This window comes from Trachurus trachurus (genome assembly GCF_905171665.1).
Source record: "Trachurus trachurus genome assembly, chromosome: 22".
Classification (NCBI taxonomy): domain Eukaryota; kingdom Metazoa; phylum Chordata; class Actinopteri; order Carangiformes; family Carangidae; genus Trachurus; species Trachurus trachurus.
Genome location: NC_139907.1, coordinates 1,265,065 through 1,283,176, shown reverse-complemented (window position 1 = coordinate 1,283,176; position 18,112 = coordinate 1,265,065). Strand labels below are relative to the sequence as shown.

The window sequence follows — 18,112 nt, the reverse complement described above, 5'->3', positions numbered from 1 at the left end:
ATTTACTTAAATCACAGCAGCAGAAACTGATTTGTTGAACTCAACCTGATGTAAACATTAATAAAACTCAGGCAGCTCCATGTTGTCCCTGATGTTCAGGGACAGGTCAGGACAGTCTGAAGACAGAGCTCTGAGGTTGAAGTCCTAATAATGAGATGAGACACCTGTGACAGTGACAGTTCTGTAGCTACGTCTTGACTCCTCATGCAGTGATCAGTGTCGGCAGCTTTTTGACTCGTTAAATAATTGTGCTCTAGTACGCTATAATCGGTACGCCTGAAACTCATCCAGTGAGAAACGTTGCGCAGTGCATTTTTTCGGTACTCGCGGTACTTGGTACCTACAGTAAGTGTTGGTCCTGGTGACGACCCTACTAGTTCCCATGATTTTAAACACGAGTTGTTGTTAACAATGTCTCATTTTTCATGGGAAAAATGAGGTGACGCATGGATAGTGAGTTTACTGCGTCCTTTCAGATTTTAATGCATCAGAGACGCAGGACGCGTACCTAGCAACATCACTGTGTGTGTCTCTCAGTGTGTTTGTGTGTCTTAATTAGTGTGTGTGTGTGTGTGTGTGTGTGTGTGTGTGTGTGTGTCTCAGTGTGTGTGTGTGTATTAGAGTGTGTGTGTCTTACTGGCGGTGCTCATCACGTTGCGTCCCAGCGTGTTGGTGTTGTTGTCGCTGCTGCTGCGGCTCAGGTTCATGTTGTTGGTGGCGTTGGTGCGCGACATGTTGGGCGCGCGCCGCACGAACGACTCCATGAGGCTGGTCTCCCGCGACGACAGGTTGGGCACGGAGGCGCTGGAGCTCATGGGGGCGCCGCCGGCCGCCAGCAGCGAGCTGACCGACAGCCGCGCGTTCACCGCCGCCGAGGACGAGCACAGCGGCCGCGTCGACGCCGCCGCTAACGACGACGCCGACGCCGCCACCAGCGCGTCCTTCCCGCCCAGCGACGACTCGTTGGACACCGAGCTCACGTCCGGAGAACTCACGCTCACCAGCGCCATGGAGATCGCCGTTGCCGCGTCAACAGCAGCGGCGTTGGCGTTGTTAGGCAAGTCTTTATTCCCGCCGTCTTCTCCTTCTCTGGGGGAATCGATCGATCCGCCCTCGACAACGGTTGCTGTCGACAACACGACGACAGCGGAGGGCTCCTGCTGCTGTCCGTCGGAGACCCCGCCCACGCCGCTCCCTCCCTCTGCTCGGCGCTCCGTCATGGCAACGGCGAGGGAGGAGGAGCCGCTGAGGCTGATGTCGGAGGAGGAGGCGACGCTGCAGACGGAGCTGCTGCTGCCCTTCCTGCTCGACGACGAAGCCCCGCCCACAGCCGACATCGCCATGACGACGCCACTGTTGCTCTTATCGGGACAGTTATTTTTCACCAAGCTGCTCCAGGTCTGCTGCTGCTGCTGCTGCTGCTGCTGCTGCTGCTGCTGCTGCTGCTGCTGCTGGGAGGAGGTGGTGATGCCGCCGCTGGCCGCCGCCGCCGGTCCCACGGTGGCGGAGGAGGAGAAGGAGGAGGAGGAGGTGGAGGAGGAGGAGGCGGGGCCTGAAACAGTGGATGAGACGACAGGTTTGGGTGACGGCGCTGAGGCGGCAGCTGAGGCAGCAGCTGAGGACTCAGGGTCGAACCCTGGCGCTAGCTTCAGGTCAAACTTCCCCTCAGCGCCCAAACGGTAAGAGTTAGAGCCGCCAGAGTCCCACGTTACATCAATCCAGCCTGGAGGAGAGAGGAGGAGGAGAGACAGAGAGAGGAGAGGAGGAGAGAGGAGGAGAAGACGCATGGATGTCAGAGAGACCGCCAGAGAGAGGGGGGAGTAGAGAGAGAGAAGGAGAAGAGGAAGGGGGAGAGAAAGAAAGAGGAGAGTAGAGGGGGGGGGGGGGGGGGGGAGAGAGGAGAGACAGAGGAGAGGAGGAGAAGACGCATGGATGTCAGAGAGACCGCCAGAGAGAGGGGGGAGTAGAGAGAGAGAGATGGAGGGAGGAAGGGGGGGAGGAGGAGAGGAGGGAGAGAGAGAGGAGTGATAGAGGAAAGGAGGCGACGGACGCATGGATGTCAGAGATCAGCAGAGAGAAAGGGCGGGGGGAGGAAGGGGGAGAGAGTTAGGATGAGAGGAGGAAGGGGGGGGGAGGGAAGGAGGAGGGGAAGAAGGGGGGGAGAAAAAGAGAGAAGGAGAGGAGAAAGGGAGAAAGAAGGAGAGGAGGAAGGGGAAGAGGGAGAGAGGAGGAAAAGGGAGAGAGAGGGAGAGGAGGAAGGGGGAGAGGGGAGGAGGAGGTAGGGGGTGAGAGAGAGAAGGAGAGGAGGAAGGGGGAGAGGGAGAGGAAGGGGGAGAGGAGAAGGGGGGCAGAGAGAGACAGTGGAGAGGAGGAGAGGAGGGAGAGAGAGAAAAGGAGAAGAGGGAGAGAAGGGGAGGAGGAAGGGGGGAGAGTGAGAGAAGGAGAGGAGGAAGGGGGGAGAGGGAGAGAAGGAGAGGAGGAAGGGGGGAGAGGGAGAGAAGGAGAAGAGAAAGGGGGAGGGAGAGAGAAGGAGAGGAAGAAGGGGGAGACGCAGAGAAGGAGAGGAGGAAGGGGGGAGAGGGAGAGAGAAGTAGAAGAGAAAGGGGGAGGGAGAGAGAAGTCGAGGAGGAAGGGGGTGAAGAGGAAGGGGGGAGAGGGAGAGAGGAAGGGGGAGAAAGAAAAGAGGAGAGGAGGAATGGGGGAGTGAGAGAAGGAGAGGGAGAGAGAAGGAGAAGAGGAAGTGGGGAGAGAGGAGGAAGTGGGGAGAGAGGAGGAGAGGAGGACAGAGATAGGTGAAAACAGACAGATGGATGTGAGAGACCGTCAGAGAGGGGGGAGTGATAGACATAAGGAGGGAGACAGAGAGAGGGGAGAGGGGGGACAAAGAGAGGGGGGGGGAGTGGGAGAGGATGATAGACAGAAGGGTTGGAGTGATAGAGAGAGAAGGGGGGAGACAGACAGCAGCAGCAGCAGCAGCTCCACCTGAACCACTGAGACGTAGCTGCTCCTCAGCAACAAGAGGAGGAGGAGGTCTCACTCTGACTCTAAATCTGGGATGTTTGTAGTTTCACATTTATGTCATAATAGAAATTTAAACGTGAAATCTTTACAGCATCTCTCTCGTGTGTGTTTCTGTCTGTGTGTGTGTGTGTGTGTTTCTCTGTGTGTGTGTGTGTGTGTGTGTGTGTGTGTGTGTGTGTGTGTGTGTGTGTCTGTGTGTGTGTGTGTGTGTGTGAGAGTGTGTGTGTGGTTCAGGTGGAGCAATAAAGAGAGAAAAATATGAACAGTCACAGAAAACGACATCAAAGCAAAAAAGTTCCTGGCAAAACGCAAAAAAGAGTCGAAGCCACGAAGAAAAGAAACGACACTAACGCTCTTCATCATCATCATCTTCATCATCATCATCTTCATCATCTTCATCTTCATCATCGTCATCAGGGCTCCATTCACATAGGAATCAATAAATAATCAATGATCAATAAAAATAATAAGATCATGGACAGAGACATAGAAGAGGAGGAAGAGGAGGAGGACGACGACGAAGAGGAGGAAGGAGGAAGTGGAGGAGGATGATGAAGAGGAGGTAGAAGAGAAGAGGAAGAGGAGAGAGGAGCGGGAAGAAGAGGAGACAGAAGGAGGAGGAAGAGGAGGAGGAGGGAGAGGAGAGAGGAAGAGAGAGAAAAAAGGAGGAAGAGGAGAGAAAACAAGGAGGAGAAAGAGGAGGAAGAGGAAAAGGAAGAGGAGGAAGAGGAGGGAGAAGGAAGAGGAAGAGGAGGAGGAGGAAGAGGAGGAGAGAGAAGAGGAGGAAGAGGAAGAAGAGGAGGAGGAAGAGGAGGGAGAAGAGGAAGAGGAGGAGGAGAGAGAGAAAAAGAGGAGGAGGAAGAGGAGAGAGAGAAAAAGAGGAGGAGAAAGAGGAGAGAGGAGGAGGAAGAGGAGGAGAGAGGAGGAAGAGAGAGGAAGAGGAGGAAGAGGAGGAAGAGAGAGGAGGAAGAGGAGGGAGAAGGAGGAGGAAGAGAAAGAGGAAGAGGAGGAGGAAGAGGAGGAGAGAGGAGGAAGAGAGAGGAAGAGGAGGAGAGAGAAGGAAGAGGAGGAGAGAGGAGGAGGAGGAGAAAGGTGGAAGAGGAGAAAGAGGAGGTGCTGGTTGGACGTCTCAGTCTCCAGATTAACGAGTCGTCGTTTTCTTTCTACCGAACCCGTCGCGTTGTGTCGCGTGTGTTTTTAAATAAAGTTAATTCAAACAACGCGTCACGAGGACAATCTGCTGTGATGTCGTTCGTCTGCTGCTGCTGCTGCTGCCGCCGGCAACGCGGTGCGGACGGAGCGGCGGCGGCGGCCATCTTATCTTCTTACCGTTGTGAGCTTCCCCGGTGACCGTCCCCTCTCCCGCCGGGTTGCCGTCCTGATCCCGCCACTTCCAGTCGATGCCGCGGACGACCCGCGCTCCGGGAACGATGTACTTCATCACCTGGGAACGGAACAGTCGCCGCTGACGACGCAGGTTCGCCTCCGCCTCCTTCACAGCTTTACCTGAGGGGGGGGGGGGGGGGGCAGAGAGAGAGGAAGAGGAGAAAGGCAAGAAAAAGAGAGGGAGGGGCAACGTCAGTCATGTGATGCGTATCCACCACTTTATTTTCCCATGATCCATTGCGTCACACCACAACAGAAGTGGGTTTTAGCAGCATTCTAGCGAGCGGCTAACTGGTAGCGTTAGCCACCAGTTCTAGCAAGCGGCTAACTGGTAGCGTTAGCGGCTAACTGGTAGCGTTAGCCACCAGTTCTAGCAAGCGGCTAACTGGTAGCGTTAGCCACCAGTTCTAGCAAGCGGCTAACTGGTAGCGTTAGCCACCAGTTCTAGCAAGCGGCTAACTGGTAGCGTTAGCGGCTAACTGGTAGCGTTAGCCACCAGTTCTAGCAAGCGGCTAACTGGTAGCGTTAGCGGCTAACTGGTAGCGTTAGCCACCAGTTCTAGCGAGCGGCTAACTGGTAGCGTTAGCCACCGGTGTAGGTACCACATGTGGGGGCTCCGGGCTGCCAAAACTGTTGTGACTAAATCTGATGTTTGTTATGTCTATAAAACGAATTATTGAACAAACATTACTATTTCTGTGTGCACGTTTTTGTAATTAGTCATGGTTATCGTAGTTGTTAGCTTTGCTGCTGCTGACAGCTAAGCTAACAGCAGCAGCTAAGCTAACATCAGGACGTCAGCTGTTAAAACCCTCCCGTTGTCGGACACGACATGAAACTACTCCAGTTAGCTCAGTCATGTTGGAACTCAGATATCCGCTGGAGAAAATATTTTTTTCATGGGCCGTTTATTGAGTTATTGTTTATTGACACTGCTAACGGCTAACAGCTAACGGTTAGCCCAGCTAATCTAAAAGGTTTGTTCAACAATTCGTTTTATAGACTTCATAAACATCAGAGTAGTCACAACGGTGATATAGTGACGTGAAAATGTGACATAAAGTTAAAACCTCGTCCGTATTGTTCTCATTAAAATGAGGTGATGATTATAAATAAAGTCATCACGGCCGATGTCTATCAACCAGTCTATGCTACAACAATACAGTAACGGTGGAGTGGAGCGTCATGGCGACACCCAGCGTCATTCTCTGGAAAGTGGTGGATAAGACGTTACCAAGTCATCAGAACCCGTTTCCATAGCAACTCAATGTGTAAAAGGCTCCGCCCCCGGCCCCTCCCATTCATCACTTCCTGTTTATACAAATATAAAAACAGGAAGTGAAAGTCGTGTCCATAACAACTATGTTGTTGGCGTGTGTGTGCGTGCGAGTAGCGCAGTGTAGCGTGGCGCTCACCGAGCTGGTCCTCGCAGACGGCGGTCACGGTGCCGTAGAGTTCGAGTCCCGACAGCGACAGGTAGTGAGTCTGTCCGCTGGCGTTCTTCCCCATCTGCTTGATGCGGATGTGTCTCCAGCCCTGTTTCTCCTCCTTGGACGGGTCCAGAGGCCACGTGGCCGTAGACCTGCAGCACACAACAAACAATATAGATTAATCAAACAATTATCGATTATAATAATTATTAATTTATTATTTTTTAAGAAAAAAAAACGCAAAATTATCTGATTTCAGCTTCTTAAATGTTGATATTTGTGGTTTCTTTGTTCCTTTATGACAATAAACTGAATATAGGACGACATCTTGTGGTTTGGGAAACACTGATCGACATTTATTAACATTTTATTGACCAAACCACTACTCAATGAATCGTTTAAATAATCGACAGATTAATTGATAATGTAAATAATTGTTAGTTGCAGCCCTACTGTTGTCCTTTTTAGTCAGATCAGGAAAACTTTGATCCAAAACATCAGGATTATTCTGATCGTAGCAGTTTGAATTGAAATCGCATTTTGTTCCTGAATCCACCAAACAATATTTATAATGTAATATTTATACATATATTGATTTATATATTGCACCTGATTTTCAAACCATTACAGTGATTAAGTAAATAAATTTAACTTTTGATCATTCAACAAATTAAGAACTTTCCCCCCAACAACTGGATAATTCAATAAAAATTTGGATTTTGGAGTTTGAATTTAAAACAGATGGGAAAATATTCACAATGTATTTGACTAATGAACTGTATAATTTATTTTTTGTTCTTTTTTTTTTCTAAAGAAGACATTGAAGAAACAACACAGAGCACAGAAAACAACACATAAACCCCATTTCTAAATAACTGAGTGGTTCCATGCTGCTGCTCTATCAGACTGATCCAACCCAACTGAGCTTTGAACAACTGGGATAAAAATAAAGACGGATTATGTAATCCTAAAAAAACAGGGGATTTCAAAATCCGGACCATTTTGATCCAGATTGAACCTTTTGAACCTTTTGAACAACTGCGCTGTGGTTTTAGAGAAGTCGTACCCCGGTTCGTTGAGGCTGCAGTCGTCCACGTGGTTGTAGAGAGTCGTCCAGTTCTGACCGTCCTTCGACACCTGGAAGACCCAGTTCCTCAGCGCCGAGCGGCCGTAGCCCCTGAGACGGGAGGGGGAGGGGCAAGAGGAGGGAGGGGCAAGAGGAGGGGGAGGGGCAAGAGGAAGCAGCAGAAACTTTAGAAAATTCAACTGAGAAAACATCTGCTTTCATTTTTAGGGCCACGGGGGCAAACACACCGAGGCACTGACAACGCTGTAGAGGTCACAGTTGTTGTTTCTTTTTCTTTTTCAAACGTCCACTACTCCGGCATACTTTCAGCTAGAGACGCCATTTAAACTTTAAACTGTAGACACAAGTCTCATCTATTGGTGTATCAATCCACGTTTCGATAGGTATTATAGTTTTTGATCAATCACTGTTCAATGACCATGACCATATTTGGAGAAATGCTGAGATTATAATGAGTGTGTATTGCACGGAATGTTCGGGCTAGAGTGGGTGATATCATCAGCTAGAGTGGGAGAAGTTGCCTGAAACTTTTCTCTTTCCAAGCTGCTCACCGCCACAATTTACACTCTACACACATGATTTTTCCCACAGTTGTAGACAAACTTGTCCTCTCTCTATCAATGTTTTCATCAAAGCAGAGAAACTAACAGAATTTAAACTGTGAGCCTGTAAGTGCGGCCACGTCTGTCTCTGCTCCTCATTGACTCCAATACAAAGATTTTCTGAGAGGAGCAGAAGGGGACCCCTGTTTATAACTCGCAAGTGTTTCTAAAATATTCACTGTAGAAACACAAAATCATATCAAAGCGTTCGAGAAGTCCTTACGATGCCCACGGTCTGCTTCTTTTTCTGATAGGAGCTACCGTTTGGTCAGAATCAGCCCAAATGTGAGACCAGCGCAGAGGCAGAAAATCACAGTTAAGCGTGTCTTAGTGTGTGTTTGGTTTATTACCTGTTGTGTCTCAGTGTGAGCGTTTGGTTCGTTACCTGGCGTGTCTCAGGGTGCGTTTGGTTTATTACCTGGCGTGTCTCAGTGTGTGTGTTTGGTTTGTTACCTGGCGTGTCTCAGTGTGTGTGTTTGGTTTGTTACCTGGCGTGTCTCAGTGTGTGTGTGTTTGGTTTATTACCTGGCGTGTCTCAGTGTGTGTGTTTGGTTTGTTACCTGGCGTGTCTCAGTGTGTGTGTTTGGTTTGTTACCTGGCGTGTCTCAGTGTGTGTGTTTGATTTATTACCTGGCGTGTCTCAGTGTGTAGGCGGAGGGGATGACCCAGAGGCCGAGGTCGACGGCGAACCAGGCGTTCTTGTCGTCGTTGGTGTGGCAGTTGAGGGCGGAGCTGTCCCGGCTCAGGATGTCCTCCAGTCGCCCGTACGGGAGGTTCCTCCCCTCTGATGATGTCACCACCACCAGGCCGTAGGCGGCGGGGTTCACCCACTCGTAAGCCGTCCTGAGGACACGGGAGAAAAAAAAGAGAGATCGGATCAGAGAGAGAATCGGAGGGAAGCTGCTGCTCAGACGACGAAGCCTCTGAACGCAGTCGACTCGTTCCTTCTTCAGGGTAAATACAGGAATCTTAAAGCTAATTCTAACACCTTTTTAAGACTTTTTCAAGACCATCTCAATATTTTTTAATACCTCACTGCCACTTCAAGCTGTAACCGTTTACATCAGTGACACTTTTAACGCAACAGTTTTAGTTTGTGATAAAGACTGGACCATGATACAACAGAATTCAAAATAGGCTGGGATAATAAATCAAAGGCAAAAAAATCTTCTTTTGTTTTTTTAATGTACCGGTTCATCTTTCTTTTTTAATTAAATGAATAAATTCACACACTTTTACAATGTTTTTAGGACTCAAACTCTTGGACAGCCAGTTCAGAAAAAATAACTTTTATTATTTATTTTATTTTAAATTTAAGACTTTATAAAGTAGTGAAAAGACTTTTTAATACTTTTTAAGGGTCTTCATTTTCACAAAATTGATTTATCAACTTTTAATACTTTTCAAGACCCCGCGGATACCCTGTTCTTACTTGGCGTTGGTTCCGACCCAGTAGATGATGCCGTTCTCGTCAAAGTCGTGCTGGTGTCTGAAGGTGAAGGTCTGACCCTCCCTCAGCTTCCTCACGAAGACGAAGGACGAGCGCTCAAAGTCGTACCACTGCTTCGCCACCTGGAGGAGGAGGAGGAGGAGGAGGAGGAGGAGGAGGAGGAGGAGGAGGAGGAGTCAGGGTCAGGTTTCTTTATTCATACCCGTAGGTAGATTCGTCCTGCAGTGAGTTCTAATTCACACATTTGACATTTCATCATACAAACATAATAAACCAGAAACCAAGATAAAGTGTTACAGAGCTCAAGGCTCCAACAATAAACACACAGATTTCCTTGAACAGAAAATTATGACAATAAAATGAGTTTAAAACAATGATACAAAGAGTTAAAAAACCTGGATACTTGGCTACAATAAAATAATATGAATAAATAAATAAAGCCTGTGCACAGTGTCTAGTTACAGCCTGTTCAACTCTGTGATGGCAGCAGGAACAAAACTGCTCCTATAACATTTTGTCTTCAGAGTTTCTGCAGATTTCCCAAACTTGGCTGGCTGCATTATGTAAGTCACATGTAACGCACAATGGAGTGTTGCGGGAGCATTTTATCGAGCATTTGAGGTACAAAAATTGAGACTTGTCTAAAATTATTTAAGACTTTTTAAGGCCTTAAATTAAGATTTAGACTTTTTTAGGCTTTTTAACACCCCGCGGAAACCCTGGTCTTGTACCTCTGTCTGGAGGGGAGAAGCTCGAATTCACAGTTCAAAGGGAGATAGTCATAATTTAAAATATAGAAATCGATCCTCTGTAATTGTCTAGAATACAGAGATGCTGGGGAAAGCTGAGACTCAACATTAGACTATTTGGTTTAAGGCGTTCCTTCCTCTCTTTTAAGGAGATGTGACCAAACCATGACACCAAAAACAATGATAAAACCGACTCAATGAAAGAACGATAAATGACGCGAAAGCTTCTTTTCAAGTCGTTTCATTTCAAGTCAAACCAGCAGATACATCACTACTATGTGTGTGCGTTTCTGTGTGTGTGTGTTTGTGTGTGTGTAACCCTCCTCACCATCTTCAGCAGGTACTGCTCCAGAGACTCGACCGTCGCCAGCGGCTCCATCTTCAACATGCGTCCGGTCCGGTCGATCAGCGCCGTCTCGCCCGGCGCCCGCTCCAGACGGAAACGCAACCTCCTCGTCAAGATCTGAGACACACACACACACACACACACACACACACACACACACACACACACACACAGGAGATCATCAATAAGCACATGTAACATATAATACACATGTTTTTAACCCTCCTGTTGTCCACCTGGGTCAAGGAAGGAAGGAAGGAAGGAAGGAAGGAAGGAAGGAAGGACAAAGGAAAAGTAGGAAGGAAAAGTAGGAAGGAAGGAAGGAAGGAAGGAAGGAAGGAAGGAAGGAAGGAAGGAAGGAGGGAAGGAAGGACAGGGCAAAGGGAAAGACGGGAGGAAAGAAGGAAGGGAAAAAGTGAGGGAAGATATATGGAGGGAGGGGACTGATTGGGTCAAAAAGGAAGGAAGAAGGAAGGAAGGAAGGGAGGGAGGGAGGGAAAAGGATTGTGGAAAGAAGGAAGGGGAAAAGGAAGGACAGAAAGGAAGGAGGGAAGGACAAAGGGAAAGAAGGAAGGGAAAAGGAAGTAAAGAAAGATGGAGGGAGGGAGGGGACTGATTCGTTCAAGGAAGGAAGAAGGGAAAGAAGGAAGGAAAGAAGGAAGGGAAAAGGAAGGAAAAAAAGATGGAGGGTTAATTGGATCAAAATGGGAAGGAAAAGGAAGTGACGTTGAAGGGAAGGAAGGAAGGACGGCTGGAAGGAAGGAAGGAAAGAAGGAAGGAAGGAAGGAAGGAAGGAAGGAAGGAAGGAAGGAAGGATGTGTGTGTCTGACCTGCAGGTTGTATGAGGATCCTGGAGTGTCGTACAGGTGCAGAGGTAGACGTTCAATCGACTCCAGGACAGCGATCAGTTTACGGATTAAGGCCACAGCTGGACGGCTACACACACACACACGCACACACACACACAGTCACGTTAATAAAGCTGGCGGTGGTGGTCGTCACGGTAACAGGCGGAGGTGTGTGTGTGTGGGGGGGGCGTGTCCTTACCTCTCGTGGTCTTCGTTCTCGCTGAAAGCCGCCTTAAAGACATTGATCCTCTCCATCAAAGGTTTACAATCATGTTTCAGGTCCAGCTCCAAACTCTGCACACACACACACACACACACAGGTCAATTAATCACACAATAATCGATTATTAAATTAATCGTCAACTATTCTGATAATCTAATAATCAGTTTGAGTCGTTTTTTTTAAGAAAAAAAGTCTAAATTCTCTGATTGCAGCTTCTTCAATGTGAATATTTCTGGTTTCTTTGTTCCTTTATGACAATAAACTGAGTCTCTCTTTGGTTTGTGGACAAAACAAGACATTTGAGGAAACACCGATTGATATTTTTTAACATTTTATTGACCAAACTACTAATCGATTAATCGTTTAAATAATTAAAGACAGATTTATCCATAATGAAAATAATGGTTAGTTGCAGCTCTACTGGAAACCACTGAGCCACACGCACGCCGGCCAAGTGAAGTTGGTGAATATTGGACATGTTTTTGAGAATTTTTCTTTTTTACTTTTTCCACTTTTTTCTAGAATTTTTTTTTTTTTTTTTTTGAAATTTTACCACTTTTTCAAGAATTAAAAAAAAAAACTTTTTTGTTTTGAAGAAATTTTTCCACTTTTTTCTAGAATTTTTTTTCACTTTCTTTGTTTTAAAAAAAAAATTGTACCACTTTTTTTCCAGGATTTTCTCTACAATATTTCCAAAAGCACATAAATTGCATGGAACTATTAGAAATTAAACTTTACTAATCTATTAGTGTAAATATATTTTTTTCCAGATGAAAAAGGGCCAGGAAGTTACTGTATGTTTTCAGACCGTTTTAGTGGAGCAAAATGGCAAACCTGTTTCCTTTGAAAAAGTCTGCAAAAAAGGGTTTCGGTGGCTTCTTGAAAGTCATGTGATAAATTAAAGCATTGTTATTGGTTCTCTAAGGTCTCCTCTCTTTTTTAAAGTATTACAGCATTAGATGGGATGAATTGTGGAGATGTGACAGGCCAAACATTGGTATGTTTAGGGTTAGGTTAATTATTTCCATGAGGAGTTTTTAATTCGATATTCCTGAATGTGAATAAAAGCGTGTGTGTGCGTGTGTGTGTGTGTGTGTGTGTGTGTGCGTGTGTGTGTGTGTACGTGTTGAGCGACCCACGTTGTTGAGGACGGTGAACAGCGCCTGGACCAGGCCGCTGCTGCACATCTCGTAGGGAGAGATGGTGTTCTCGTCCTTCAGCACCACGATGAGGTTCTCTAGAGCCGTCTTCATCAGGTCCCTCCACGTGTTCTCCCCCTCCACACACTGACACACACACACACAGAGAAACACACACACACACACACACACACACAGGAGATCATCAATAAGCACATGTAACATATAAATACACATGTTTTTAACCCTCCTGTTGTCCACCTGGGTCAAGGAAGGAAGGACAAAGGGAAGGAAGGAAGGAAGGAAGGAAGGAAGGAAGGAAGGAAGGAAGGAAGGAAGGAAGGAAGGAAGGAAGGGAAAGATGGGAGGTAAGAAAAAAGGGAAAAAGGAAGGAAAGATATATGGAGGGAGGGGACTGATTGGGTCAAAAAGGAAGGAAGAAGGAAGGGAAGGAGGGAAAAGGGAAGGACAGAAAAATAGAGGGAGGGAACAGATTCGTTCAAGGAAGGAAGTAGGGAAAGAAGGGAGGAAAGAAAGAAGGGAAAAGGAAGGCAGGAAAGATGGGGGGTCAATTGGATCAAAAGAGGAAGGAAGAAGAAGTGAAGATGAAGGGAAGGAAGGAAAGGAAAGAAGGGAGGAAGGAAGGAAGGAAGGAAGGAAGGAAGGAAGGAAGGAAGGAAGGAAAAAAGGATTGTGGAAAGAAGTAAGGGAGAACGGAAGGAAGAACAGAAGGAAGGAAGAAAGGAAGGAAGAAGGGAAAGAAGGGAGGAAGGGAACAAATTGGATCAATCTAACCCAGAAGGAAACAGGAGGGTTAAATATGTGTAAAGTGAAACACGAGATTTGATCGAAAACAGAATAAATATGTTAGAATATGTTCCTGAAGACACGTGAAACTGACGTGATGTGTGTGCTACCTGTCTGTGTGTGTGTTGTTGTGTGTGCTACCTGTCTGTTGGTGTGCAGTTCCCATGACGACTCGAGCTGCGTGGAGATGTTCCTGAGCGTGACGACCACGCCGCGCGGCATGCTCTCCACGGCCTTGAAGTGGTCGTCGTACAGCTCTCGGGCCATGCTCTTCACCTTCTGCTTCGTCTTCTCCAGCTTCGACTTCAGCTTCCTGCCGCGCTTCCCCGTCCAGCCCGTCACAAACTCTGAGCCTGCACACACACACACACACACACACACACACACATAGACACACACACCTCAACTCATGTTATTTTACACCTTATGTGTGAATTTGGGAACTCTACGATGAACAGAACTGAAATAGACGACGATCACAAACTCTTTTTGTTACTCTGTTTTTTAACTGGACCCAGAGTCTGTATTAATAAATTATCTATCTATCTATCATGAAAACTCACAATCTGGACTCTTTTAATACCCTTCTATCTTATTTTATCTTATTTGATTTTGTTGTATTTTATTGCTTTCACTGTTCTTTTATTGTTTTTACTTATTTTTCTCTTTATTTATTAGCTGCTGTAAAGCACTTTGGTAGCTACACCAAAAGGATTGTTGTAAAAGGCTGTATAAATAAAATACATTTACATTTACAAAGAGTTTGACTGGAGCTCAGCCGCTCCGCTTTCACCCGCCCGGTCCAGCAGTAGTTGTGTTATTGTTGTTGTGTAGCGCCCCCCATGGTGGTTTTGTGAATAGAATAACAATATTTATCTAACACGACGAGCCCTTTGACCCAGAAATGAAGAGCGACAGGCACATATCTCATAAAAGACGCTACATTATATCTCCATTTCTAGAAAACAAGCGGGAGTTTTGATGAAAACTGGCCACTGTTTATCTTGGGATGTCTCAGGAATGGAGGCAGGTAGAAATAAACAGTTTGTTTCCATTGGAAGCAGAAAGTTTCACCTTTCAAACGAGCCATAGTGTGTGTCCATAGCTGTAATATAGAATACACTATGGCTCTACATAAACCGTCAACAATGGTCTAAATTAATTGAGGTTTCTGCTGGAAATGTGATGCTCTGTTTGGACCGGAGTGAAAACGAAGGTTAAACTGTAATCAGCTAAAAATGAATCAACAGATGGTTTTAAAAACAGGTTGAAAGTGAATGAATGAAAACAACAGTTGTGTTGTTGAACTAATTGAAGGATGAAGGCGACGACTACACGACTTCCTGTCGGTGTCGAGACATTTTCACCTTTTTTTTCACCTCTGTTCTTACTTCATGTTTCTGCTGCTCTTTAAACTTGTTGAAGCTCAGTGGAGGTTTAATACAAGAAGATTTAATGTGAAACAGTTTTTTTAAATAAAAGTAGTGAATCTAGAAGCACATGGGTTCTTTTTTTTTGACCGAATGAGAATGGAGAATCACAGAAACTCAGAGCAGTAACAAAGAGACGGTGCACATCGAGCGGCATCGTTGACTCACCGAGCGAGGTCTCTGCGGTGAACGAGTGTTTGGTTCCCCGGTTGGACTCGAACACGAAGCCGGGCAGGTCTTCCTTCAGGATGGTGGCCTGCTGGCCGTCAGAGTTGTGGATGGCGATCTCTCCGTCCTTCAGGCAGGTGAGGGACCAGTTCCCCACCGTCAGCTTGGTGGGACCCACGCTGGACAGGATGGGCTGACTCGGCGTCACCGGCTTCACCTGGCTACGAGCTCGCTGCAGCTTCTCCAGGAACTCGCTGCGGGACTCTGGAGGACCAGGACGAGACGGAGATGGAGGTTAGTGAGACGCATAAAAACACATAAATTGAGAAAATATCAAAGTACTATAGTCGGTGGCCATGGCTGCCTCTACAGATGCCTTGATTAAGCTGTAGGCTACTTCAGAATCGGCCTCAGTAATAAGGAAAGTCTCTCTCTTTTGACTCATAAGGGGCTGTGTCCACCGGACGCGCTTTCAGCGCTCTTAGCGCCCACGACCAACGGCCGTGTCCACCAAACGCGCTCTCTATCTCTCTCAGAACGCTGCCGTAACCAGGTTACAAAACGAGCAGTCGCACTTCCGAGCCGCTTGATGAGCGGCGCGCTGTTCCAAAAGTTGAACAGATTTCAACTCTGAGCGCCGTGACGAAGAAGGAAGCGCCCAGAGCGTTTTTTCTAGGGCTGACCCAAAAAAATCGAAGCTTTGTTTGTTGCCATGGTAATCGATCATGAAGTCCATGATCGATTTTTTTTTCTTTCCATTTTTCCTTTTTGACACGGTTCTCATCTGCAATTGTTACTTAAAGTGAGTAGGCTACTTGGCACCTTCCTGATTTCGAGATACGCAGTGTTTTTTTGGCATTACTTTCATTATTTCCGCTACGATCGTCGCCATCGCTGCCACCTGGCTTCTTCTTTGGGCCGGATTAATTCATTTTTTTTGTCTGTTCTTTGTAAAAAAAAAAAAGAAAAAAAGGGCGCTGCTCCTTTAATACGTTTATTTGGAGGGGAAATAAATCTCCCTCTGACAAAACTTTACCACTCGGTCACGTCTCTGTTCTGAAACTAAAAATACTAAAACAACGCTTGACACAGTTGTTGTGCAACGTTGTTTTCGTTCTGTGTGAGTTGAGCTTTGATGGTTCTGACAGAATCTTTTTGGAAAGTGATGGTACTGAGGAATCTTTATTAAATAAATAATTGTGGCGTTTTAATACTGCATTTAACTGTGAAAACCAGTGATGGTGACGTGGCTACATGAGTGTGTGTGAGTGTGGTTGTGTGTGTTGTTACCAGAGCTGTCAGACCCCCCCTCGGGGCTGCCGCTGCTGTACATGGTGGCCAGTTTCCCGTCCAGGATGAAGCGGAACCAGCCGTTGGAGCCGTTGGAGAGCTCCAGCGCCGCCGCGTCCGACCAGATGTAGAGGCAGTCGCGGCCGCGGATGATGGACCAGTCCCTCCAGTGGTACGGCTTCCCCTGCTGCACCTCCCGGGCATCCTCCTGCACCTCCTCCTCCTGCTCCACAGACACACAACACAACACACCGCGTCATCTTCACCGGCTCTACAGCTCTACAGCACACACACACAAACAGCATTTACTGAGTACCATAAAATTCGGTGTATAAGTCGCACTTTTTTCCTTTTTTTTTTCCATCTAAAAAGTTGGGTGTGGCTTATACACCGGTGCGACCTATAGAGTCGCATTGTGACCACATGTGTGTGAACACAGGTGTAAGCGGTAATGCGCCCTGTATCTGCATACGACCACGCGGGCAGAACGGCGCTTCCGATGACGGTAATTAACGAGACTCATTTGGGCCATAGTCTCCGACATAAAGTAATATTATTGTTATGGTTTTTTTTTAACAGCATTTCATCGTCTCTCATCTCTGCCCCTCCTCTTGCTGCACTATATCGCACTAAATATACAGTGTTCAAATTACCCCGCGATCTATTTTCTTTTTAAATATAAAATAACAAGAAAGAGCTACACTGCAGCACAGAAACATGTGGAACCTGTATAATGATTTAATACCAAATAGCAATAGAAAACATTGTTTTCCCAGTTTGAGGCCCTCAAAAATAGACTGCGACTTATATACCAGTGCGACTTATATTCCGAATTTTACAGTAATTAATATATAAATTATAATTTGGTTTGCTTTTTGGAATATTATTTCTGTTAGGAAAAAAATACACGAAAAACATTACTGGCTTAAGATTTCTAAATCCCGCGAGAAGCTCCGACCTTCAGGTAACGTTTAACCGCTGTGATCAAGCCTCCACTTCATCATGAATCTATTAGATCTATTAGATCAATGATATGTAAAGGCTCCACTTCCCCGACAATATTTTTGTGCTACATGTAAATAGAGCGTGTAAGGACTGATTTCAAAATAAAGGTGACCTTCCAAAACGGATTCAGTTGCATAATTTGCAAGGTGAGGTAGATTTTCAAAGGAAAAGCCTAACGACACTGTTTCTTTTTTTTTTACTGTGTTCCCTTTAAATTCAGATTGAGGTGGAGTTCTGTAATATTATACTGTCTGATGGAGCACTTTTATTTTGAAATCAGTCCTTACGTTACCTGCGGTTGGGAGCTTCTGGCGGGATTTTGAAATCTCTGAAAAACAGGAGGGAAATAAATTACTCAGTCAGAAAAACTATTTAAAAAAAACAATCAAAAATGTATCAATTAGTTTTCTTCTTTTTTGTTGTTGTTGTGAGCTGCACATTCACCACGCTATGAGATAATAACACAACGTTACCACACAGAGTTGTTTTAGAGGGAAATTCAGAGACTGTTGATGAAAAACTGTCCCTGAAGGCAACGTGCATCAGTGGTTTTGCATGAATTTCCCTCTAAAACAACTCTGTGTGGTAACGTTGTGTTATTATCTCATAGCGTGGTGAATGTGCAGCTCACAACTTGTCCACCAGAGCGTTGTGGAGTTGTTGGATTGTGTATTTGATGAGGGAAACCAAGAAATCCCATAATGAGCCTCCGTAGCGTAGCTCTGAGCAGCTCACGGCTCTGCTCCGCCGTTCTAAAAATAGCTTGCACCGACAATTAAAGGTAACGAATCTACTGCTATGACTATAGGGGTTATGGCAATGGGCCAATTTGACTAAATGTTGAACTTTCCCTTTAAGAGAATTACAGTTTATTCACAAAAACACCTGCGAATAGCAACTTGCACTTTTTCTAACTCTCTCTCTCTCTCTACCTTCTCAGGTTTGGCTTCGTCCTCGTTCTCGTCGTCGGACGCCGGCCCGGCCAGCGTGGAGACCTTGTTGATGACGCCGAGCCGAGCCAGCTGGTCCAGGAACACGTCGCCTCCTTTGTCCACCAGGTCTCTGATGATCTGCAGCGCCAGGAGGTGGCCGTCGTCGTCGTCCTGTCACCAGCACACACACACACACACA

The 18,112-nt window shown here is 46.4% G+C and overlaps 1 protein-coding gene across 9 annotated transcripts in view; it reads right to left on the bottom strand.

The window, feature by feature from the left end:
* hectd1 (HECT domain containing 1) overlaps positions 1-18,112 on the bottom strand; it is a 59,084-nt gene that overhangs the window by 20,487 nt on the left and 20,485 nt on the right. For 4 of the 9 annotated variants that reach the window (XM_083998761.1, XM_083998767.1, XM_083998764.1 and 1 more), the window contains exons 13-27: positions 17,914-18,084; positions 17,274-17,309; positions 15,977-16,202; positions 14,687-14,950; positions 13,230-13,441; positions 12,282-12,428; positions 11,119-11,213; positions 10,902-11,007; positions 10,054-10,188; positions 8,959-9,098; positions 8,157-8,369; positions 6,904-7,014; positions 5,823-5,989; positions 4,351-4,527; positions 638-1,723 (exon numbers count right to left, since the gene is read on the bottom strand). In XM_083998761.1, the coding sequence (XP_083854887.1) occupies positions 638-1,723; positions 4,351-4,527; positions 5,823-5,989; positions 6,904-7,014; positions 8,157-8,369; positions 8,959-9,098; positions 10,054-10,188; positions 10,902-11,007; positions 11,119-11,213; positions 12,282-12,428; positions 13,230-13,441; positions 14,687-14,950; positions 15,977-16,202; positions 17,274-17,309; positions 17,914-18,084 (3,286 nt within the window). The remainder of the gene's footprint in view (positions 1-637; positions 1,724-4,350; positions 4,528-5,822; positions 5,990-6,903; positions 7,015-8,156; positions 8,370-8,958; positions 9,099-10,053; positions 10,189-10,901; positions 11,008-11,118; positions 11,214-12,281; positions 12,429-13,229; positions 13,442-14,686; positions 14,951-15,976; positions 16,203-17,273; positions 17,310-17,913; positions 18,085-18,112) is intronic. The other 5 variants (XM_083998766.1, XM_083998768.1, XM_083998769.1 and 2 more) reach the window with 4 other exon arrangements.